Raw genomic sequence first — 25,222 nt, 5'->3', positions numbered from 1 at the left:
TTAATTTTGTTGGGTCTGATAATACTATTGTGGTTTTCTTTTTTAAAGTTTCTTATCTGTTAGTGAAACATACTATGGTATTTACAGATAAAGTAGGACTTGCTTCAAAAGATTTTGGCAAAAAAAAATGGTGGAGAAACAATGAAACTAAAGAGCTGAGAATTGATAACTTGAAGCGGGCAATGGGTTCAAGGAGGTTCATTGTACAATTTTTTTTTCTACTTTTGTATGCTTTTGAATTAAAAAACAATAGTACGCATAATTCACATTTTGTCGAATTTGTAAAATTCATAGGGTATAAAATAAAAAAATATATTCATGATCCCACCAGTTATAGATAACTACCTTTAAAAGTGGGGGATGTTTTATTCCAATCTTTCCCTATCTTCAGTTCTTAGCTGCCGAAACAAAGTAAATCCATTATTTGGTGCCACCTATGGAAAATGTATTTGAAGGATGTAAATTATAAATTAAATTCCTACTTACTGTTCCTCTATTATTGAAGTAGCTAGAAAATAAGAGTCAAAAATAAGGATTCAGTGTAGATTTTATCAAGCCTACCTATTACTGACTGTGGTTTAAGGGGAATAACTTTTCTCTCGGTTTTTGTGTAACTCAGATGTCATTCACTTTCTATAAGACCCTTGAGATCTGCATAAACTATGAAAGTCCAAGACCTTTCCAAGATTAATGCAGATTCCAGGAGAAAGGTGAATGTTCTCAAAGCCATCTCTGGTTCCATGGTCCTGCTTCCACCCACACAGCCTCTACTCCGGACTATGTATGCCTAAAAGTGACAATCAACCTCTTTGATTTCTACTAAGTTAACAAGGCCACTCACACTTTGAGATGGATCAGACTGTTTATGTTGGTGCAGGCGGACAGGATGCAAGCAGATATAGAAGGGAAAGGTTTACATCCACCTAAACAACTCTCATCCTGTGTTTTGGTCATCTCACCATAGCAGTGAATATATGGCCATTCCACCCCATCTCTTTGTCTTCTTATCATTGCTTCATTTTGCTCCAAATGACTCTCTAGGTTAGAATAAACCAAATTTCCCTCCTGGCCTTGGACAGAGCAATTTAGCTATTTTCTTTAAAGTACAGGTTTATGCTCACATCAGTGCAACTAGGGTATACCATCTATTCCAAGCAGCTCACCTAGAGAGTTTCCCAAAGACAATTCTCTCTTTAAGAGGAGTTGAGTCCAACTGTTAACATAATACGTTTGGGCACTTACACCTGGAGAACAAAACCATTAGGATTGAGGCCCACAGATGGCTGCCAGTACTTGTATTAGTGTGTAAAGAGTAATTTCATCTCATCCTTCTTACTCTGTGAGGTATCATCAAAGAGTTTGGTGAGTGATCTCCCCAGCAAGGAACGGAAGACCATAGGGTAACATCAGCAGGTAGAGTGATGGTCACCACCCTTCCCTGTAAGTATGTTGAGTCCTGACATGACCACATTCCAGTGTACAGGGAGGCCCATTTGTTTTAGCACTTGTTTGTATATTTTTCAAAGGCTCAAATTTTGAGCATGTCATTTTGATATCCAATAAATTTTAGCAGATAAAATGATATTCATAATATCACACTTACCTTATTCTCCCAACTTATTATTCAGATGGAAATAAGTTATATAGGAAAGCAAAGTGACATTAATGAAGCTATCCAACACAACAAATGGTCTAAGGAGGAGGAGATTCAGCTATGTTTCTCTTTTCCTTTAAATCATGGAGAAATATGTTATATGTGCAGAAGTGGAATCCTTCAGCCCATATGCTCCTCCATTGCTAAGCAACATGCATTTATTCCATTATTCATATGGCTTTATTATCACACCACATAGATTTCATTTTAAGTGCTGTATCTGTGATTTTCCTTATGCACAGAGAACCCACAAATCTGTAGCCATAAATTTCTTACGGATCTAGCTCAAGGTGAATTTTCTCCAAGAACTTTTTCTTTTTGCTCTCATCTCATAATGAGAATTCTAAAACTTTGCCCTCATTAGGCTCAATATGTATAAAAGACTTTCTCTTATCCAAAGCAACCAGAATCTGTATGATGGGCAAACTGAAAAAATAGAGTAACCAGTGGTTATACTTTTCTGAGTCTCTTTCTCAACTGTACACTGAGAACTAATAATTACATTGATCTCATTGAATAAATATGAGAATGAAATGAGTTACTACATATAAAGTACTTAAAATTGTGCCTGGCACTAAGGTGAGGCCCAAATAAACTTTGAACAGTATATTTTACATGTATCACATATATATTATATAAATGCATTGTTATAAATAAATTATCATAAAGTCCTTAGGGGCAATACTATGTTTTCTGTTTTGTATTCACCCTGGTATAAAATAGAGTGGGGCACGGCACACATTCTGTGGTGAAAAATTAGTAAGCAAGTAAATGATGTTTAAATGATACTAAAACAAAGAATATTAAACTTTCTATCATCTCATTTCCAACTAATTTTTATATGTCAATGTTTATCCTAAACTTCAGAAGTCTTAGAATGCTAATTACAAGAAAGTTAAATTCTTCATGTTGAATATGACTAACATTTTCTTCTGTGTTATCATCTCTCCATGTTTAGAGGTAGAAGAACCTGCAAATTGTTCTTTATGTATTAAGAATTGAGGATAGATAACATTTGGGGGTTGGACCTGAGATAAGAAAACAGTTCTATGTATAATATCAATGATTCCTCAGGGTTTTTTTAATATTCTTAGCTACTATCCAGTGGATGATTTAGCCCTTTGACTGCTGTTCTGCTTAACTCACAAATCTGTCTTACATTCTCAATATTCAACAAGTTCAAGAGCCAGTTCATTCGGTACTTAAAGGGAGAAAAAAGGCCTGTTATCACCTGCTCTCACCTCCAACTCAGTATAACTAAAAGTAGATTTTTATATTTTCCTATTAAGCTATATTCTTCTCCAAATGTCCCTATTCCCAATAATGGCACCATATTCTTTCAGTCATTTAATCCTAAAACTCCAGAGACTTCCATGAGATTAACAGACAAAGAGTGGCAGTTGTGGTGGACCCCCTCTCCCATCACCAGCCATGTAACTTGCTTACTGATCTGCTCCGCAGGTCTCTGCCCCATAATATGAGCATGAGGACAGGAGTCCCTTAGGAGGGCTATTGGGAGAACTGAATGAGCCAACACACTTGACGTGCTTAGCAGGGTGCCTGGCACAAGTGAGCTCTGGAAACGTTCTCTGTTGCTAGAATCTTTCGTCTAGGTACAAACACACCTACCAAGTGCTTCTCACACCCCTGTCAACCTTTCCATCCTCAGAGCCATTTCCCTGTCCAGGTGACTCTGCATCCAGCTATCTCCCTAAACTAGTCATTCACTTATTTATTCCCAGGATGTTCAGTGAAAAATTCCAACATGCCAGGAACTGCTTTAGGTCCTGGGCCTGCAGGAGAGAGCAAAGAGCCCTGACCTCTACTCCCATGGAATTACTGATCTAGTGTAGGGTCAGCACGCCATGGCCTACAGGCCAAATCTGTTCCAGCACCCGTTTTTGTGAATAAAATCGGGATACGGCCACGTCCATTCATTTGTGGATTGTCTGCAGCAGCTTTCAACAGTTGGAAGAACTGAGTTATGGTTACAGAGTCTGACGGCCCACAAAGCAAACTGTACAGTGTCAAAGCTCAGTAAGATCCCACCAAGAGTAAACCTACATCACTAGAGCATTTATGGGGTCATCCTATACATACCAGGTCAATATTCGTCAATATAGCTCATCATTCAGGTCACTCCCTGCACATCTCTGTGTCACTTACAGGTTGAACCCTCTCAGCCCACTATCCACAGTCTCCTTCTCCAGCCTACTCTTCTCCTGCCCCTTCCCCTCAATGTTCTCATTCTTGTTGGCAAATCTCACTTCAGCAGCCCTCCCTGAACTCATTAAGGTTGCTTAGGTGTCCTTCCAGTGGGCTCCAAGAGTATTCATTTTATCACTTGTCACAGTGTATTAAAATTGTCTTCTTACCAATGTGATTCCCTCTCAAACAGCAAGTCCATAAGCTCAAGAATGGGGGCTTATGTGTTGTGGAAGGCTCATTGCTCAGCACAGTGTCAGACACATAGCATGTAAAAAATGGTAATAGGAAATATTCTTTAAATGAATGAATATCTACCTCTCTGTTTTTTTCTGCTTTTCCCACTATGTGGACACCTCACACACATACCTCTCCAAAACCAATCTTCCTCAGGGAGGAGTAGTAAACCTGTGATTAAAGGAACAGATGTTAATGAATTAATTTCAAGGTTTAGAAAAGATTATTTTCAAGTAAGTTTATAGTATCTGTATTATATTATATCTAATGTGATTTAAGATATACTTAATAGTAAAATAAATATTTTACCATTGCCATGTCTGTCTATAAGGCAGTGAGACTAATTTTGTTCTTAATTTTCTTTTTTCAAGTAAATAAAAATGAACAACTAGATGGTACAATCATCATTTTCAAGGGTAATGACATTAGAGAGGTTTCTTTTATGAAATTGGTAAGACAATCTACTTTCATATAAAAGACCTTTACATATTTTACTCTATTTGTGATCTTCAAACAATAATCAAATCATTATGTAATTCTATAACAGGTTAATTCTGTATTTTGTTTTTCTCCATTTTGGAGAACCTCATACAACTTTTTCAAAATTTTTTGCACAACTATTCACTCAAATGCAATAACCATATAAATTTTCTTTCATCATGACACATCTAAACACATTATTTAATGAAATGGCAACATCCCTCAGAGACTTCTGTTTATTTTTTACTTTTTTATGTATGTGCCTTATGCCTCCACCTCTAAGTTCCAAAATGTTGAGAATTTTTGTTTTAAATTCCTCCTAAAACCAAAGCCTAACAGTGTGTTGGTGCTGTGTTGTTAATTATGTTCTCTTCCCACGAGCTCTTCCCCATGCTGGTCTCAGGGTCACAGGAGCACCTCTCTGTGCCGTTCACTTGGTCCCTCAGTGTAGGTGGCCCAGCAGTGTTTTCCCTGAGCATTGCCCTCACCTGACACACCTGCCATCCGTATGACCTGGCAGAGTGCTATACGCATAGTAGATACTAAATAGATATGTATGTATGTGTAAATATAGAGAGAAATAAATAAATTTTGATGAAACAGATTTGATTAGACTGCCAAATAATAAAGGAAAATATAGGAATTTGTAATGAATATGTTTTTTCTTTAATTTATTTTATTGATGTATACTTGATTTACAATATTGTTTTAGTTTCTGGTGTACAGCAAAGTGATTCAGTTATATACATATATAATACATATATATACATATACATATATGTATATATACATATACATATATGTACATATAATACATATATATACATATATATACATATATATACATATACATATATGTACATATAATACATATATATACATATATATATACATATATATATTCTTTTTCATATTCTTTTCCATTATGGTTTATTACAGGACACTGAATATAGTTCCCTGTGTTATACAGTAGGACCTTGTTGTTTATCCATTCTATGTATACTAGTTTGCATCTTTGAATCCCAAACTCCCAATCCATCCTTTCCCCATGCTCCCTACCACTTGACAACTACAAGTCTGTTCTCTATGCCTGTGAGTCTGTTTCTGTTTTGTAGATAAGTTCATTTATGTCATATTTTAGATTCCACATATAAATATATAGTATTTGTCTTTCTCTTTCTGACTTACTTCAGTTAGTAAGATCTAATCTCTAGGTCTATCCATGTTGCTGCAAATGGCATTATTTCACTCTTTTTTATGGCTGAGCGATATTCCATTGTGTATATATACCACTTCTTATTTATCCATTCATCTGTTGATGGACATTTAGCTTGTTTCCCTGTCTTGGCTATTGTAAAAAGCGCTGCTATGAATATATGGGTGCATGTATCTTTTCAAATTATAGTTTCATCTGGGTATATGCCCAGGAGTGGGATTGCTGGATCACATGATAGCTCTATTTTTTGTTTTTTGAGGAACCTCCATATTCTTTTCTATAGTTGTACCCATTTACATTCCCACCAACAGTATAGGAGGGATCCCTTTTCTCCACACCCTCTCCAGCATTTATTGTTTGTGGACTTTTTAATGATGGCCATTCTGACTGGTGTGAGGTGATACCACATTGTAGTTTTGATTTGCATTTCTCTGATAATTAGTGATGTTGAGCATATTTTCATGTGCCTATTGGCCATCTGTATGTCTTCTTTGGAGAAATGCCTATTAAGGTCTTTTGCCCAAAATGAATATGTTCTTGATAAGTATGTGAAAATTTGTGAAATTTATTTATAAATAAATAAAATTTAGGCAGACACTAAAACATTTTTTATTTTAATAAAATGAAATAAAATAATGATTATTGGGTCAGTAAAAAACAATAAGCCTGTAAAAGTGCTCCATATTTTCAATTACATACAAACCTGTTATTTCAGGGGCATCCTCATAAGCTGATGATAGTAATGTAAATTGATAAAATTATTATGGAGGGCAGGTTGGAATATGTATCCAAAGCCTAGAAGTCATGATAATATTTGAATTTATCTTGAGAAAATTATCATAGATATGCAGAAAGATTTAGTTACAAGGGTTTTATCACAGTATTGTTTGTAGAAAGTGAAAACTTAGAAACATAATATCTCACAAGTGACTGTGAGAATAAAGTATATTTCATCAATTCAATGAAATAATATTAAACCATTAAATATGAAGTTGCAGAAGTTAATAAATATAGAAAGATGTTTCTAAATATTGTTTTATTTCTTTTTAAAAAAGTTTATTGATAGGGAGTTCTGTTTGTGAAAGTATGGGAGATTATATATACTGAATGATATTTCCAAATGAAAATATTCAAATCTGAATAAAATATAAAATGTATATTTTCAGAACACTGTTACCTGAAGTAAAGACAATATGAAATGAAAGCAGGAGTCTAGAAAATAGGTGTCAAAGTTGACTTTTGCTGCGAGTTCCTGTCGAAACCTTGGGGCTGTATGAATTTACCTTTGAGGACTGCACAGGTTACAGTGGACCAGCCCTAAAACCGAAGGACTGCCACAAGTGGGGAACTTTAAGGAGACTGCTCACAGGCCTGGGGCCCCTAAGAGGTACACCCTCAATGTAAAAAAAAAAAAAAAATGAAAAATAAACCCCATTTTACAACAAGAAGAAAGCAAGAATATTTGCCTATCTTGAACTTGGGACTAGTTGATGGGAAAATATGTGAAAGAGCAAAGGGCTAAGAATAGCCAAAACAACCCTGAACAAGGGTAGCAGAACTTGCCATCCTAGATATCAAGACCTATTATAAAGTGGGAGAAATTAAGACACAAGATTAGACCAACAGACTAATGGAACAGGATGGAGAGGCACAGGACCTTGCATAAATGGACAGGGCTCATCAGTGAAAAAGGATGAACAATTCAATAAAGAGTGTTAGGACTATTGGTTATCCAGGTGGAAAACTGTAATTGAATCTTTACCCCATATCAAACACAAAAAAATAATTTCAGAAGTATTAAGACTTAAATGTAAAAGGAAAAATCTATGGTTCATCTGCTGATGGGCACTTGGGTTGCTTCCATACCTTGGCTGTTGTAAATGGTGCTGCTATGAACATTGGGGTGCATGTATCTTTTCAAATTAGTCTTTTTGTTTTTTCCAGATATATATACTCAACAGTGGAATTGCTGGATCACATAATAGTTCTATTTTTAGTGTTTTGAGGAACCTCCATACTATTTTCAATAGAGGCTGCACTATTTACATTCCCACCAACAGTGCACAAGGGCTCCCTTTTCTTCACATCCTCGCCAACACTTGTTATTTGTTGTCTTTTTGCTAATAACTATTCTGACAGGTGTGGCGTGATAACTTATTGTAGTTTTGATTTGCATTTCTCTAATAATTAATGATGTTGAGCATATTTTCATGTGCTTGTTAACCATTTGTATGTCTTCTTTGGAAAAAATGTCTATTTAGGTCTTCTGCCATTTTTTGATTGGGTTGGGTTTTTTTGATACTGAGTTGTATGAGCTATTTATATATTTTGGATATTAACCCCTTATTGGTAATAACATTTGCAAATATTTTGTCCCATTCCATAGGTTGTCTTTTCATTTTTGTCTATTGTTTCCTTTGCTATGCAAAAGCTTTTATGCTTAATTAGGTCCCATTTGTTTATTTTTTATCTTATTTCTTTTACCTTAGGAGATATAAACAAAAAAAAATATTGCTATGATTTATGTCAAAGAGTGTTATGCCTACATCCTCTTCTATGAGTTTTATGGTTTCAGGTCTTACATTTAGGTCTTTGATCCATTTTAAGTTTATTTTTTTATATGGTCTGAGGAAATGTTCTAATTTCATTCTTTTACATGTACCTGTCCAGTTTTCCCAGCATCACTTGTTGGAGAGACTGTCTTTTCTCCATTATATATTCTCACCTCATTTGTCATAGATTAATTTACCACAGGTGCATGGGTTTATTTCTGGGCTCTCTATTCTCTTCCATTGATCTATGTGTCTGTTTTTGTGCCAGCACCATGCTCTTTTGATTACTGTAGCTTTGTAGTATAGTCTGAAGTCTGGGAGATGATACCTCCAGCTTTGTTCTTTTTTCTCAAGATTGCTTTGGCAACTTGGAGTCTTTTGTTTTTCCATACAAATTTTAGGAATATTTGCTTTAGTTCTGTGAAAAATGTCATGAGTTTTTTGATACACTAAAAAGGAACTATCAGAAAGAGAAAGTAAAAATACAATCCCATTTAAAATTGCATCAAAATGAATAAAATACCTAGGAATAAACTTAACCAAGGAGGTGAAAGACCCATACTCTGAAAACTCTGAAATTCAAGAATGAGTCTCTGTCTTTAAGCTTCCCCCTCTGTACCTTCCACTTGACTAAGTAAGACCTTTGGGAATATCACAAGGCAGATACATCAGCTCCAGTGCAAAAGAAGAGAAATTTGAGGGGTGAAACAGCCCCATGTCCAGTAAAACACTGAAAAAGGAAATTGAAGATGATACAAAGAAATGGAAAGATATCCATGCTCTTGGATTAGAAGAATTAATATTAATATTAATATTGTTAAAATGGCCATACCACCCAAAGCAACTTACAAATTTAATGCAATCCCTATCAAAATACCCATGCCATATTTCATAGAGTCATCCTTTTCTTGGTCCTGAATTAAAACACGGGGAGGTCCATTGAACTTTCTGTTTCTCTTGACTAATAAACTCTTTAATTTAAAAATACACTCTTAATCATTAATTCAAATGGTCCACTTCAAAATACCAATAACACTTTACTCTTCAAGGCTATTACCCTAAACCCAGCCAGGGCTCATCACATTAATGAAAGGTCTCAGGAGGAGTTGTGATCTCCTGCTGCTGTCTTTCCCTGGGCCAGTGGTTTCTGACTCTGCACCCACACCATCCTCGAATGGCCTCTTTGACTCACACTGTTTACCTGATGGTTTAGTGTTCTCTGTGCTGGGCAGGGATTTAAAGCTAACCCTTTCCCTCATGTGCCTTTACTGTAACGTTGCCAGATTTAGGAAGAAAAGTACAGGACACCCAGATAAATCTGAATTCCAGATAAAAAACAAGTAATTCTTCTGTTTAAGTATATCTCAAATATTGCTTCGATGAAATTCAAATACTGAATGGAACATACTTATACTAAAAAATTATTTATTGTTTATCTGACATTTAAATTTAAGTAGGTGCCCTGCATTTTATCTGTCAACTCTACCTTCGCTGAGTCCATCAGAGACTCCTTTACCAGTCTCCTCCCAATATCACTCTCTAAACCAAGATACAGTCTCTCTTCAGAATGGGTACTGCCCTTTACCCCTCAGATTCTGCTCCAGCCATAAACTGACTGCCTCTTACTGCAATGGTTCCTTCAGATACCAGGATACCCTCTGGGCAAGGTCCCTTTTATACATCCCCAAGCTGATCCTAACTCAGAGTGCCACAGCCCCCCTCCTGGTTCACTACCATTGGCCTCACCACTGGAAGGGTTTGAGGCTCCTTCTGCAGCCCCTGGAGCTGGGCTTGTGCATCCCCCAGTATCAGGGAACATATAGAAGCTGAACTTCTTTTTTCTAGGCTTAGGTTAGGAGGCCACTCCATCCACAGCCTTCCCCCTGGGTGGTGGGGTGGCGTTGGGGAGAAGGATTTATAACGCTATTTTGTCCAAAGAAATGATGCTCATAAAATGTTCTTTCAATTTCCATGGGCTGAACCTTTTAAAATCCTTAATGTGGAGTCCAGTAATCCCATAACCAGTTATTAGCTCTTTCCTTTGACAATGTGAATCTTGGTAGTTTAAATCACAATTGGCTTTCGTATACAACATCTTTTCTGTCTTGGAACCTCAGGCAAAACTGCCAAGATAACATCAGGAGGATACACAAGTGTATACCCATCAGGTGCTCAAATCATGCTGCCTTCTTTCTTATCCTACAGCTGTAACTGTCCTAGTGGATGGAAAGGAGCCTTCTGCACGGAGACAGTTTCCACCTGTGACCCTGAGCATGACCCTCCACACCACTGCAGCAAAGGAGCAACTTGTGTTTCGTTGCCTCACGGATACACCTGTCACTGTCCACTAGGAACCACTGGAGTCTACTGTGAACAAGGTGAGGCTCATCTCATGCTGTCCACAGATTTAACTGAGTCAGTTTCCTTTTGGGAAAGTGAAATGAAATCTGTGTAATAATGAAAGAGTCCACTCTCTTCTTTCCCCCTGTATATTTGACATTATATTTCACAAATAGTATAGTACTAAAATTTAGTACTACAAAAATACAGCTTTATGTTTAGAATTGCTTTAATTTACTAACTCAAATCCCCCTGTCTGTTTAGTCTAGATGTTCTAGATACCTTGTGTTAAATGCAATCTAATCAAGTGAATTTAGATTCATAATTCAAGAACGAGGCTCCATCTTTAAGCTTCCCCCTCTGTACCTTCCACTTGACTAAGTAAGACCTTTGGGAATATCACAAGGCAGATACATCAGCTCCAGTGCAAAAGAAGAGAAATTTGAGGGATGAAACGGCCCCATGTCCAGTGGAACAATAAGGAGCGTTCAGTTTTCTAGGTCTCATCAGCTTACATACCTCCCCGTACCTATGACTGATGATACCCTTACCACTGGGCAAATCATGGAACAGCCTTGAGGGAGCCCGCCGTCTTCTGAGTGCTCCCCACATGGGCTGAAGCTGGTGTAAGGGTGCTTCTAGGTCTGCCCGCTCCCCCGTTTAGTCCCACCTTGCCTCAGACCTTCTGGATTCCCTCCACATCACACACACTGCAGGATGGGAGGGCGTGGATGGAGCATGGCAGTCTTGTCTCCTTCCCAAGTAGAGCTGGACCAAAGTCATTCCTCCACTGTCCTCCTTGCAGCCAATAGCACAAACTCATCTTCACGGACCGGAGAAGGAATGTGGCTCTGTACTGAGCGTCATCCCCAAGGAAGAAGCCCCCGCGGAACTGCATGATTTACCTCCTCATGTAACTTCCCTGACAGCCTCTCTTTATAGGCAAGGTTGGTGGGAGGCTTAGTGGAATGCAGCCACCTTTAAATCTCCCCCATCACACCTGCATCCTCTGCTAAAGCTCTGAGAACCCCTAGGGCAAGAGCGAAAATGCCCACAGACACAAGGATAAAGTAGGGCACTGGAAAAGGTGGCTTTGGGGAAAATCAGGAAAGCACGTGCTGCTCAATGTCTCAAGTTATGCATCTTACATAAATCAACACTTATGCTTCACTTTGTCCTGCCTGGTGTAGTTCTAAACATCACAGCAAAATGGGTGTGAAAGAAGACCTCCATAACGCCATGCTCAGAGTCCTAAAAATTCAGTTGTGTGACAGACACTGTTGTGCTGCTGTGAGGCTAATAGGATGGCCCGGCTGAAGCTGGCCAACCCGGCAGTAAGGCTCCAGCCACGGATCCACACAGTCCTGCTTCAGTTTGCGCCTATCGCCCACCTCCCCATCGCCACTCCCACCCCCCCTTCTCGGGGCTGGCTGGGGCTCCAAGACGGTGTGGCATGGAATTCAGGAAACTGGCAGTTAAAGAATCTGGGAAATTGAGCCAGAAAAACACGAGGACATGGGGATCCCTCTGCTGGCTCCTGGAATCCAGGGACTGGATCATCTACTATTTCTCTATCTCACCTCACACCCCACCCAGAAGAGAAAGCCTTAGCCTCTGCACCCATGTTTAGCAGCAGGGGCTGCGGTAGAAGAAGTTCAGGAGCCCATCACCAATTGTGTTATATACACCTTGGCATAATTTGGGGGCTTTATTGTAATATCACATCATACATGTTGTAATTTAATCTTCCTCTGATCACTTTATCAAATACATTAATGCAAACATTTTTAATCTTATATTCTCTGAGATTCTATGTGTGCTTAACTTCCCTCCAAAAGTCAAAGGTGTTGATAAATGGAAGACATTTGAGGGTTAGAATACTAGTGATTTAGCGAAAGAAATGTTTAATTGTGTCAGAAGTTGTGACTATGAGATAATGTCTGGCTATGGGAATCTGTCTCTTTCATGATGACATTAGAGGCAGATCCTGCTCTTCAAAAATGGCTCTTCTTGGCTCCTGGAATAGGCAACACTCTTCCCTGGAATAAGAAGTTGACACACACTCTTCCCTCTACCTGAAATGCTCTCATCTTCTTCTCAGCATCCAGCTAACACAACTTCATCCTTCAAATTTCGACTCAGACCTCGCTTTTTTAAGGACGACTTCCCTGACCCTCTTTCACAGAACTGAGGGTGGTGCCCACGCCTGTTCATGTCCATTGGTGTAGAATCTCTAGCACTTGTCATACAGTGCTGAGTGAATGTGTCTGCTATACATTTTACTTAGCAGTTCTCAAATGATAAAAACAAACTGTGATCATTTTCAAGAAGCAGTTCTTGACTTTAGTGAACAACAAAGTACTTTACCAAGATGGTGCACTTGTATTACTCCCAAAGGAATAGCTATTAGAAACTGAAGGAAATAATAGGACAAGTTAACATAAGGGCTAGTGACTATTTACAATAGCCAGGTCATGGAAGCAACCTAAATGTCCATCAACAGACAAATGGATAAAGAAGATGTGGCACATGTATACAATGGAATATTACTCAGCCTTAAAAAGGAACGAAATTGGGTTATTTGTAGAGATGTGGATGGACCTAGAGACTGTCATACAGAGTAAAGTCAGAAAGAGAAAATCAAATATTCCATATATGTGGAATCTAGAAAAATAGTACAGATGAACCAGTTTGCAAGGCAGAAATAGAGACGCAGATGTAGAGAACAAGCATATGGACACCAAGGGGGGAAAGTGGGGGGGGAGACGAATTTGGAGATTGGGATTGACATGTATACACTGATATGTATAAAATAGATAACTAATAAAAAATCTAGTGATAGTGTTATTTCAAGCGCAATAATTTAAAGAAAGGAAAGTTTTCAGCTAATAAACATTACAACAGGCAAAAAAAAAAAAAAAACACATAAGGGCTAGTGATTGTAACAATAGGGCAAGCCAGAATTTTGCATCTTAAAATCTCAAATGATGAAAGCCCAGGGGATTAACCTAAAGTTTGTTTGTGTGTGTGTATATATACAAATATATATTAGTATGTATATAAATAGATTATACAGAGAGATAGCAGAGATACAGTAATGAAATTATTTTATAAGAGAGTCTAGAAAGTTTGATAAAATGTGCCAGAAAAATTGTGTCACTCTCATAGTATTCTCAACAAAAAATAACCAAAGATATACCCTGCTATGCTATAAAATAAGAGCTTAATTCCTTTATTAAAAAGTTATAGAAAATTATATCATAAAAACAGTTGTTTTGATTGGGGAAAAAAGTATTGATATTATGTGGGGGAGGGGAGTATAGAGTTTTAGATTCTCAATTGAAAGTTATTTTTCTAGAGTAATTTTTATAGTAAAGTTGAATTTAAGAACTATAAACTATATTTGTTGTGAAGTCAAAATAATGAAGAAAGGGCTTAATCAGAAATGACAGAATTAAACTTTAAGTCTCAAAAGATCCGTTTTCTTTATCTCCATTGACCCATTGACTTTGCAGTTTTCCAACATAGTAGCTACAGTACTAAAATTTAATTAAAAAAAAAAAACAGAGAACAGATATCAACCAGGCCCTGAAACCAGGCAGCAGTGTGCTCCTGCATCTTGTCAATAGCTGCATTTTCCTTATTCCCAGAGAGCTTGTTCTTTATTGCACCATAACCAGTAGCTGTCTGTGACATGCAGTCATAATTTCTACTCAGTTGAGCAAATTATGGTCACCTAGAAGGCAGAAGCAATGCCTGGGGTTCAATTCACTTTTATTGTAGTTATAAACTGGTGTGTAAATTACCAAGAAATCCAACACCAACATCCTTAAACTTACAAATCCCTAAATTCTTTGTCATCTTTTTCCCTTCTGCCTCTTCTCCTTCCCCATTCCAAGAAACCTAAGTCTTAGGAAATTAGTTTGGCTGCACATGGAACCCGACTTACAGCTGTCATACCTGCCGAGTTTCGTCTTTATGATCGTCTTTATTGTAAATGAGCCCCACCCCCAAGAAGCATCAAAACTCATGCTTATAAGCTCTGAATGACAAGAAACTAAACTGCAGTGGATTGGCAAGCCCGATGAAGCCATGGCGCAGGGCTGGTAAAGGACAGCTCCCTCCCATTAGTGTTCTCTGTTCTTTTCTCCTCCCTTGGCAGTAATGCTTGGCACCAGTTCATTAAGATGGTTTACCAGTTCCAGAACACGTACTGGGGAGACTGCCTGAACAAGACAAACAGATGCCTGGTCTCCATAGAGGTGACACGTTAGTAGGAGGCGGCAAGCAAAGAACATGCCCACTAGTCAATGAGCAAAAGCACAGAATGAGTTAATGCCATAAAGGAAAGCAAGAGGACGAGGAGACAGACAGTCATTGGGAGAGTACACTCAAGCGGAGATGGTCAGGAGAGGCCTCTCTGAGTAGTGACATCTGAGCTGTCAGCCAGTGAGACTCACCCACATGTGACGGACAGAGGGGCAGGCCCTCTGGGCAACAGTTAAACCTGGAAGCAGGAAAATGATGTCACATGTTTGAGGGAGAGAAAGGCAGTCAGTATTCCTAGAATAGGAGTTGGTATTATGAGTTTGGAAAGGCAAGCAGAAGCCAGATCATGCAGAGCCTTGGAAAATATGATAAAGAATTGTAATTCCATGCTGAGAAAATAGGAAGCCTGTGAAGATTGTATTCATGAGTCAGAAAACTTGAATTGATGTCCTGATGCTCCTAGTAACTAGCAATTCAGTTTCTGCTGCATCAGTGAAGTCTTTGAGCCTCGATTTCATTATGTGTAAAACAGCAACATCAAGTACGCCAGCTGTTTTCCACCTGCCTGCCCTGCCTCACAGCCACACTCCCTGCCCCATACTCTACCACCTTCTCCAGTGGATTGCGTGGAGTTTGGCCAACAGAAGTCACCAGCAGGTGATGAGGGGGCAGGAGGAGAGCAAGACAGAGCACTTACTCTCTAGGTAAGAAGAGGATGGCCAGGGGAAATTTTCTGTCCCAGCATTATAGTTTAAGCAGTGAGATCTGATTTAATCTATCCCTTGCTCTTAGATGTCTGACTAATGGGGAAAAAGTTATCTTTCAAGTCCCCTAAAACATTCACCTATAGCTGACAGGAAGAAAAATCCATTTAAAGACAAGAGGATAATTCCTGGTTGGCATAGCTTCTTTTCACTAAGGCCCCACTCCAAACTCCGCTGGAATTCCACCGTGGTTAAGTAAAGTATCAACAAACCATTTGAATCCAATGGCTTCTAGGGTCACAGCCACCAAAAGTGATGCAAAATATCTGAGCTCCAGAAGTGCAGGAATCCACAATGTTCACATTGGAACTATCTCGGATGTGTGCTTTTAAACGTCCATCTTTAAAATTAAACTGAAGATGAAGGAGGATTGTCAGCAAACAGCATCTGGGTGTATATTTCACAGGGACTATTGACCTTAATTTAAAAAGAAATCATAACAGGTGAAACTAGGGTAGAGTATTTTGCAATCCAGAATAGTCATTAAAATATTCTATTCTAGAAGAACTCTGGTTTACAATTATTTTGTGAGATGGACAATATGTCCAATTTCTTTTCTTGTACACTCAAATCTTATTTATTTGCTCTTTTCTTCCATTATACTTGTCTTTCCTGTTAGAATTTATGATTTACAACTACACATATAACATTTCCTGAATCATAAAATCTCTCCTGCCCATTTATTTTCCCCCACATTATTGGTAAGTTGCTTTTTTCTTGAAATAGTTTTACACTAACTAAATTCTAGCTATCATGTATCGTTGACATTTAGCCAAATGAGATTCCATAATATGTGTGTTTTTAACTTTTAGCCTAGGAAATACTTAAAATGCTTCCATTTTCCCTACTTTCTTTCCATCCGTAGTACAATTTTCCTTCCACTCATTTTTCTAGGATAAAGAAACCATGCACTTGCTGGCATTTTGAGTGAAGCAGGCAGATGTTCAAGCTACTCAGTCTCTTGATGCCCTACTTTATGGTCCACCTATCCCTGGTTTTATTGAAATTAATTCAAGCTAATGGCAAAGTTCAATTCTCCAAGTATTCCCGACATGTGGAATGCCTTCCTGCCAAGTCGTGGTTTTCCTAATAGTAGAGAAATGGGTCCATAGCACTGTAGAGGGCAATTTCAGGGATCATTGCTGTTTGCCTTTTTCAGATGCTCATTTTCAGGTGCATTTAGCCAGGCAGGTAAATACAACATATAATGTGCAAGCTTTCTTCATAGAAAAAAATAAATAAACTTGTCTTTATTTCCCCACTTTCAATCCCATCACGATAATTAATAAGGATCTAGTTACATGTGTACTAGATCCTCTACAATTTTATAATACTTATAAAAGGTAAAAAAATAAATAACCACTAGCTATGATTTCCAGGAACACGTTTTAATTCTTTAGTCTTCTGTTTGTTCTCTTCCATACAACCTGAAAAATCGTAAGTGAAACAGTGTATGGGTTATATATAACAATTCTAAGGTTTATATGAACGTTAAGCTTTTTGGGTATCTAAAGGAATAGACTCTACTAGAATCTTAGTAGAAAGATACACACACAACTGTCATTTCCTAACCTTGGACTTTGAGGAAGGAACTTACCTTTCCTGAACATCAGGCTTCTCATGTGTGAAAAGAGTATGTTTTTCACTTTGTTGTAAAGCAGAAACTAACACACCACTGTAAAGCAATTATACTCCAATAAAGATGTTAAAAAAAATAAAATAAAACTACATGGGAAGAAAAAAAATTTGGCCTATACTGAACAGAATGAGAAAGATAATAAAAATCATCCATAATCTCACTCTCCAAAGCTAGTGGACCATCATAAAAAAAAATTTAAAAAAAAAAGTATGTTTTTAAGTCTCTGTTTTAGAGGAATTTTTGGCCGAAGTCCAGGGAGAGTCCATTCTCCTTGTCAAGCCCTAAGTTAATAATTAATACTGTTTATAAAGTAGTGAGTGAAAGGTTAAAAACTCTAAGAGACAGATTGAGAGGTTTTTCTTCAACAAAGTACTTTTTATTTTCTATTCAAGATAACATTAAGTAACAAACAAAAGCCCTCAACACAGTGGATTTTCAGCTCTCTACTGCTAAAGTTTTCTCCCTTGAAATGTTTTACATATTGAGCCATGTTCCCCATCTTAGGAAGGCAGACAAAAAAAAAGGTTTGCTTACAATCAATTTCTATGGACAGGACTTGGTGGCTTCTTCCCCTGAGGCAGGTCTGCCCACACCCTCTTTTTATCTGAGGTGATTGACAGTGATGGAATCCAACCACAAACTTTACTTTCTAATTTGAAGAACTGAGAGACAGGCTCCCTCTAGTTTCTTATAGAAGCAAACTAAAATCCTCATGACCATAGTGGAAGATATAAAGATTGCAAGATATTTCATTATTTCATTCCTTCTTTTGTTAAAAATCTATATAATTTATCCTAAGAAAAATAGGAAAGCAAACTTTCCTGTACCATCTTAACCAAGGAATATCACAAGGCAAATGTTCAAGAAAGCCCTGTGGTCTCAATGACAGAACTGTCTAAGATTCCAAGCCACCCTTATAAATGTCATGATGAGGGGTCAGTGACACAAAGAGGCCAGCACAGAACCTGGCACATAACAAGTACTCCTTAAATATGAACCCCTCTTACAGAGGAAGGAAAAGTGTTAGATTAGACTTGTGCTAAATGCAGGTTATGTCCACATAGGTATTTTCATCATCTCCTTTTTTAAAATATGGATTTGTTTTAAACAGATTCTTAAGCTAAAATATTTTTAAACTCCTATTTTAAAAAGATAATAGTTTTTATTATATAAAGATGTAAAAAATATTTCAAGCTATCATGATCAATGTAGTAGACATAAACTTTTCCAAATGACCAAATAGGATTTTTGTAAAAAAAAATACACATTATCTACAGAAGTATAGCAGATTATTAAGTTTTTTAAAAAGTATTTATTGAGAAACCACTCAGACAATATGGATAGATCCAAAACATGATAAGGTAGGGTCCCTCCTTTCAAATAACTAATAATTTAGATAGAGACCAGGCAAAAGTCTGTGAAAATTAAAGTATATAATTTAAATAACAGTTCAGGGAAAAGAGTAAAAAACATCCCAGGGTATTGAATTCTTTAACGGCTCGACAAATGACAGTACCTGCGTAACTTCTGGCTAGTGGGGCCTGAAAAGGCCTTAGAAAGCAATGGAATTAATAGCGTTGCTGCAGGTTACACATGAGAGCTGTTAAGAGAGTAACTCCTAAGAGTTCTCATCACAAGGAGAAAATATTTTTCCTTTTATTTGGTATCTGTATGAGATGATGCATGTTCACTAAACTTACTGTGGTCATCATCTCATGATGTATGTAAGTCAAATCAACATGCTGTACACCTTAAAGTTATATACTGCTGTATGTCTAGTATATCTCAATAAAACTGGAAGAAAAACATCTCAAAAAGAAAAAAGCAGTGGAATTAGATTAGGTGTTAAAAAAATGGGTGGGCTTCCCTGGTGGCGCAGTGGTTGCGCGTCCGCCTGCCGATGCAGGGGAACCGGGTTCGCGCCCCGGTCTGGGAGGATCCCGCGGAGCGGCTGGGCCCGTGAGCCATGGCCAATGCACCTGCGCGCCATGGCCAATGAGCCTGCGCGTCCGGAGCCTGTGCTCCGCAACGGGAGAGGCCGCAACAGAGGGAGGCCCGCATACCACAAAAAAAAAAAAAAAATGGGTAAGTTTTGGATAGACTCATACAGGATGGTGAGGTAGTTGTCCTAAGAGTGAAAACCACTTCAGCAAAGCATGGGGGAGATGGAAAGGTGCACTTGGAAATGTGAGTAAACCTCTTTATCTGAAAAGGAAATGTATGCCAGGTAAGGTGTAAATTATTAAAATACCTCTGAGAATAGAAGAGACCAATGTAAGGCACACTAAATTAAAAACTCATCAGGACTTGCTTACTGGTCTGGGTGTGCCTTTCACATAGATGGTGTTGAGTTAACACTTGTGAAGTGAGTGATGATTATTCAAGGTTTAAAACCTGAATGACACATGCATGTAATCAATGTTGTCTTCCAGACCTGCTGTAAATGAGCCTTTGAGACTCCTGAAACAGCCATAAATTTTCCCACACAAGTTACCTGACTCAGTGGCTGAATTTATTATTTAAGACACTTCCAAACAGCTTAAGAGAGAGCTCACAGTAAAATGTACGTGTATTTGAAAAGTAGCCAAGATAGTGATAGAAAGATAAACTTATGCCCTCCTGACAAAGAAAGAAGAGAAGAGAAGGGAAGGGAAGGGAAGGACAAGGAAGACAAAACAAGGCGAGTCTAAATCATTTCACAACACACGACTGAATGTAAAATTAGCTTTGGGTTTCTTGGAAGCTGAAGTGAAACATAAAATACAACAGACTGCTACTTAATTATTGCCTAATAAAAGAAAGCATACCAGTCATCACATCAAGGACAGAGAACCATGCCCTGGCACTGAACTGTAATAAAAATGTATTGAGCACGATCCATTTTTTAGAAAAATAAAATTAAATAGCATAATAAATGTTGTGTTTGATGACAATTTTCTAGAAAATGAAGAGGCGTTATGTATATGGTCACTTTTTATATTGACACAATGAAGGCTACGGACACAATATTAGGTCATAGTTCTGTAAAGATAATTATGTCAAATTATCTTTGAAAAGTAGATTTCTATTGATCTGACATGTTACTGGGGCAATAATCAGTTGTCTTGAGAGATAATTATTTGACATTTTCATTAGACCATTACTCTTGGATATCAGTTGTGTCGGTCAAGTTTCTGATGGTCAAAGCATAGCAAAAAATGAAAATTAAGACCCCTGTAGAAGTCCAGGTATCCTGGTTATTAATTGAAAGGATCATTACATGCTTTGTTTTCCAGATTTTCCAGACAAAATTGATGTTTTACCATGAAAATTAAAAAGTTTAACTTAGCATCTGTTACCTTATATGTGTGTGCTGTTTACTGCCAGAACTCTCACTAATATAATAAGTATCATTTTGCCTACCTGACAGAATTCATATGAGGTAAGTACTCAAAGGAAATTACCAGGGACTTCCGTGGTGGTCCAGTGTTGAAGACTCCATGCTTCCATTATAAGGGGCATGCGTCCGATCCCTGGTCAGGGAACTAAGATCCTGCATGCCGCCTGGCGCGGCCAAAAATTTTTAAAAAAAGAAAAAGAAAAAATAATTTAAAAAATCGTGTTATCAGTAAATTAACATACTCTACAAAAAAAAGAATCACCAAATTTCTTTATCATAAAACAATCATGTGATTTTATAGAACACAATTTTTTTGACAATGATGGCAGATACACTTTATTTTCATTTCAGTACAAAATTATGTTTAAGAATCAATGTATCGTTGTGGTCTTGAACCAATATCAAACCTCTGACCCAATAACAAACAAGACAAACTTCTGGAGGAAGACCTAACCATTTTTTCACTCGGAGTTAAGAACTGGCTAATGTTGACAGGTCAGGTCATGGAAAGAGCCTATTTGGTGATAGGAATCTCAGTGGGAGCTGCAGCCCAAAACAACTTATACTGATTCCCAGGAAAATAATACAGAGTTCACTGTAGTTCACTCAGTCTGTAGTTCTCCCCGCAAGTTTCCATTGACTTCCTATTTTTCCTCCTCAGCTAACTCACTCTCCCAAAGATTAGGCTGCTACCCTGTCCAATCATCTTCTATCATCTCTACACTGAATGTACTATGTCACTGTTTTAGATGATGACTTCCCCATTTGGGGGCTAGCATTTATGGGGAACTTAATTGGAAGAACACTTAATTTTTAAGCAACACTCTATCTTGATGGGTTTTCAAAGATCATTTGAACAAAATAGCCACTCAAATAATTAAATGAGTTAAGTAATTAGAGTTGTTCAGCATTATCCATCTGGGTGCTAAAGAAATGACTTTATTTTTTCAGTAATTGATACTTAGCCACCTCTTCTGTTAGCAACTAGCCAACAGATTCAATTGCTGGATCCCACCACCCCCCAGTAGACTATGATAATAAACCAGCAAAGGGCAAGGGTGTTTAGCTTCATTTTTGCTGCAATAACAATGTATGTACTTAGTTAATCTAAAATTTGTCCAACTGTTTGACTTGGAATGGAGAGGTAATCACATAGTTAAGGATGGAAAAAAAAGTTACTTCTATCCATTAGATTCTCGTTAAGCATTTACAAGCTAAGGAGCTACAGTGAAATTATATGCACTATCCATAGATCTAAATGCAAATAACAGATTAATAAAAGCCACAAAAAGTCTCAAATTATTCTCATCTCTTTTTCTTGACTGACTGACTAGAACATAACTGTGGTACAGTAGGAGAGCTGTGGCTAAAGTCAAAATTATTGCATTAAAGTCATGAAATCGAGAGCATAGTTGGAGAGCCCTAAACTCAGCACATTTGCTGAGAACAAAGCAGACGTGCATCCGTGAGGGCAACAATTTAACCTCATAGGCTTATAACATGTGGAGATAGAGAACTATTTATTTATTGAATAGACTATGCTTTGAGTCCATCATGAGAAACAACGCTCTGGAAATTAGTAATCTATTTTAGAAAGCTTGAGTTCTACCACTGAGAACAGAAACATTTGGTAGCAAACCACTTTCAGTGGAACTTGCTCAACTTAAAGTGATTTAAGAAGTGTGCTGGAATAAGCAGTTACTGCATCCAGGGTAGAGAGGTGATGAAATTTTTAATGCTTGAGGGGAATCTTGCAGAGCTTTAGGTTTTAAGAAAATCTGTGCTTTAAAAGCAGAGATGTGGGTCAGCAAGATGGCAAACTAGGAAGCTACAGGCTGTCCTTCCCCTACAGAGACACCAAGTTAACAACACATGGACCATGATACCTCTGTGAGAACTCCAGAGAGCATTTGAGAAGCTATGGTACCCAGGTCATAATTGTGGAGGGAATTTTGCATCCAAGAAAAGACTGATTCAGGCTAGAATAATCAAAGGATGTTAAATCTAGGGTTAGTTTTGATAAATGTAGATATACGTGGCTTAAATATCTCCCATAAACTGAGTATGAATTGCAAGGAAGAAAAAAAACGCCATCGGGGGCTTCCGTGGTGGCGCAGTGGTTGAGAGCCTGCCTGCCGATGCAGGGGACACGGGTTCGTGCCCCGATCCGGGAAGATCCCCTATGCCGCAGAGCGGCTAGGCCCGTGAGCCATGGCCACTGAGCGTGCGCGTCTGGAGCCTGTGCTCCGCAACGGGAGAGGCCACAACAGTGAGAGGCCCGCGTACCGCAAAAAAAAAAAAAAAAAAAAAAAAGAAAAAGAAAAAAGAAAAAAACGCCATATAAGTCAACACCTTGACAAAGGTGAGCAAAATTGATTTCACCAGTGAGGGACAGATAGATACATGTGCCTCCATGTGTGATGCCCTGAGAAGAACACATCGCCTGTGAAGCACCTCAGCCAAGAATGCATACCTTAAATCTGCTTAGAATGAAATATTAGTCAAACCCAAAATGATGAGCATTCCTTTCAAAAAAAAGAGAGAAGAAAAGATCCTTCAAAAACGTCAGTGTTGGGGCTTCCCTGGTGGCGCAGTGGTTGCGCGTCCGCCTGCCGATGCAGGGGAACCGGGTCCGCGCCCCGGTCTGGGAGTGGTTGAGAGTCTGCCTGCTGATGCAGGGGACACGGGTTCGTGCCCCGGTCCGGGAAGATCCCACATGCCGCGTAGCGGCTGGGCCTGTGAGCCGTGGCCGCTGAGCCTGCGCGTCCGGACGCTGTGCTCCACAACGGGAGAGGCCGCGACAGAGGGAGGCCCGCATACCACAAAAAAAAAAAAAAAAAAAAAAAAAAAAGTCAGTGTCCTGAAAGACAATGAAGACTGTGGAAATGTTCTAGGTTAAAAGACATTAAAGAAATATGACAGAGAGCAGGCAAGATGGCGGAAGAGTAAGACGCGGAGATCACCTTCCTCCTCACAGATACATCAGAAATACAGCTACACGTGGAACTTCTCCTATAGAACACCCACCGAACGCTGGCAGAAGACCTCAGACCCCACAAAAGGCAAGAAACCCCCCACGTACCTGGGTAGGCAAAAGAAAAAAGAATAAACAGAGACAAAGAATAGGGACGGGACCTGCACCAGTGGGAGGGAGCCGCGAAGGAGGAAAGGTTCCCACACACTAGAAGCCCCTGCGCGGGCGGAGACTGTGGGTGGCGGAGGGGGAAGCTCCGGAGCCTCGGAGGAGAGCGCAGCAGCGGGGTGCGGAGGGCAAAGCGGAGAGATTCCCGCACAGAGGATCGGTGCCGACCGGCACTCACCAGCCCGAGAGGCTTGTCTGCTCACCCGCCGGGGCGGGCGGGGGCTGGGAGCTGAGCCTCGGGCTTCAGTTGGATCCCAGGGAAAGGTCTGGAGTTGGCAGAGTGAAAACAGCCTGAAGGGGCTAGTGCGCCACGGCTAGCCGGGAGGGAGTCCGGGAGAAGTCTGGAGCTGCCGAAGAGGCAGGAGACCTTTTCTTCCCTCTTTGCTTCCTGGTGCGCTAGGGGGTGGTTTGAGCGCGCCGCTTAGAGGAGCTCCAGGGACTGGCGCGGAGCTGCCGAAGAGACAAGAGACTTTTTTTTTTTTTTTTTTTTGCCTCTTTGTCTCCTGGTGCGAGAGGAGAGGGGATTGGGCGCGCCGCGTGGAGGAGCTCCAGGGACGGGCGCGGAGCTGCCGAAGAGACAGGAGGCTTTTTCTTGCCTCTTTGCTTCCTGGTGCGCGAGGAGAGGGGATTGAGGGCGCCGCGTAGAGGAGCTCCAGAAACGGGCGCGAGCCGCGGCTGTCGGCGCGGACAGCAGAGACGGGCGTGGGACACTAGGGTTGCTGCAGCCGCCACCAAGAGGCCTGTGTGCGAGCACAGGTCACTCTCCACACCGCCCCTCCCGGGAGCTCGTGCAGCCCGCCACTGCCGGGGCCCCGGGATCCAGGGACAGCTTCCCCGGGAGAACGCGTGGCGCGCCTCGGGCCGGTGCAGCGTCACGCCGGCCCCTGCCGCCGCAGGCTCGCCCCGCATCCGTGCCCCTCCCTCCACCCCGGCCTGTGCCAGAGCCCCTGAATCAGCTGCTCCTTTAACCCCGTCCTGTCTGAGCGAAGGGCAGACGCCCTCGGACGACCTACACGCAGAGGCGGGGCCAAGTCCAAAGCTGAACCCCAGGAGCTGTGCGAACAAAGAGGAGAGGGGGAGGTATTTCCCAGCAGCCTCAGAAGCAGCGGATTAAAGCTCCACAATCAACTTGAAGGGCCCTGCATCTGTGGAAAACCTGAATAGACAGCGAAATATACCATGTTGAGGAGGTGGACTTTGGGAGCAAGATATACTATTATTTTCCCCTTTTTTCTTATTTTGAGTGTGTATGTGTGTGCTGCTGTGTGAGATTTTGTCTGTATAGCTTTGTTTCCACCATTTGTCCTAGGGTTAGTCCAACCCATTTTTTTGTTTTTTGTTTTTT

The 25,222-nt window shown here is 39.5% G+C and overlaps 1 protein-coding gene across 2 annotated transcripts in view; it reads left to right on the top strand.

Moving 5' to 3' along the window:
- EYS (eyes shut homolog) overlaps positions 1-25,222 on the top strand; it is a 1,767,714-nt gene that overhangs the window by 1,706,860 nt on the left and 35,632 nt on the right. The window contains exons 39-42 of one of the 2 annotated variants that reach the window (XM_024133057.1): positions 10,550-10,722; positions 22,744-22,760; positions 23,287-23,299; positions 24,707-24,723. In XM_024133057.1, the coding sequence (XP_023988825.1) occupies positions 10,550-10,722; positions 22,744-22,760; positions 23,287-23,299; positions 24,707-24,723 (220 nt within the window). The remainder of the gene's footprint in view (positions 1-10,549; positions 10,723-22,743; positions 22,761-23,286; positions 23,300-24,706; positions 24,724-25,222) is intronic. The other variant, XM_024133056.1, reaches the window with a different exon arrangement.

Source organism: Physeter macrocephalus, chromosome 10 (genome assembly GCF_002837175.3).
Source record: "Physeter macrocephalus isolate SW-GA chromosome 10, ASM283717v5, whole genome shotgun sequence".
Lineage (NCBI taxonomy): Eukaryota > Metazoa > Chordata > Mammalia > Artiodactyla > Physeteridae > Physeter > Physeter macrocephalus.
Note: the sequence above shows the minus strand (reverse complement) of the source record. Positions and strands in the feature narration are given on the sequence as shown.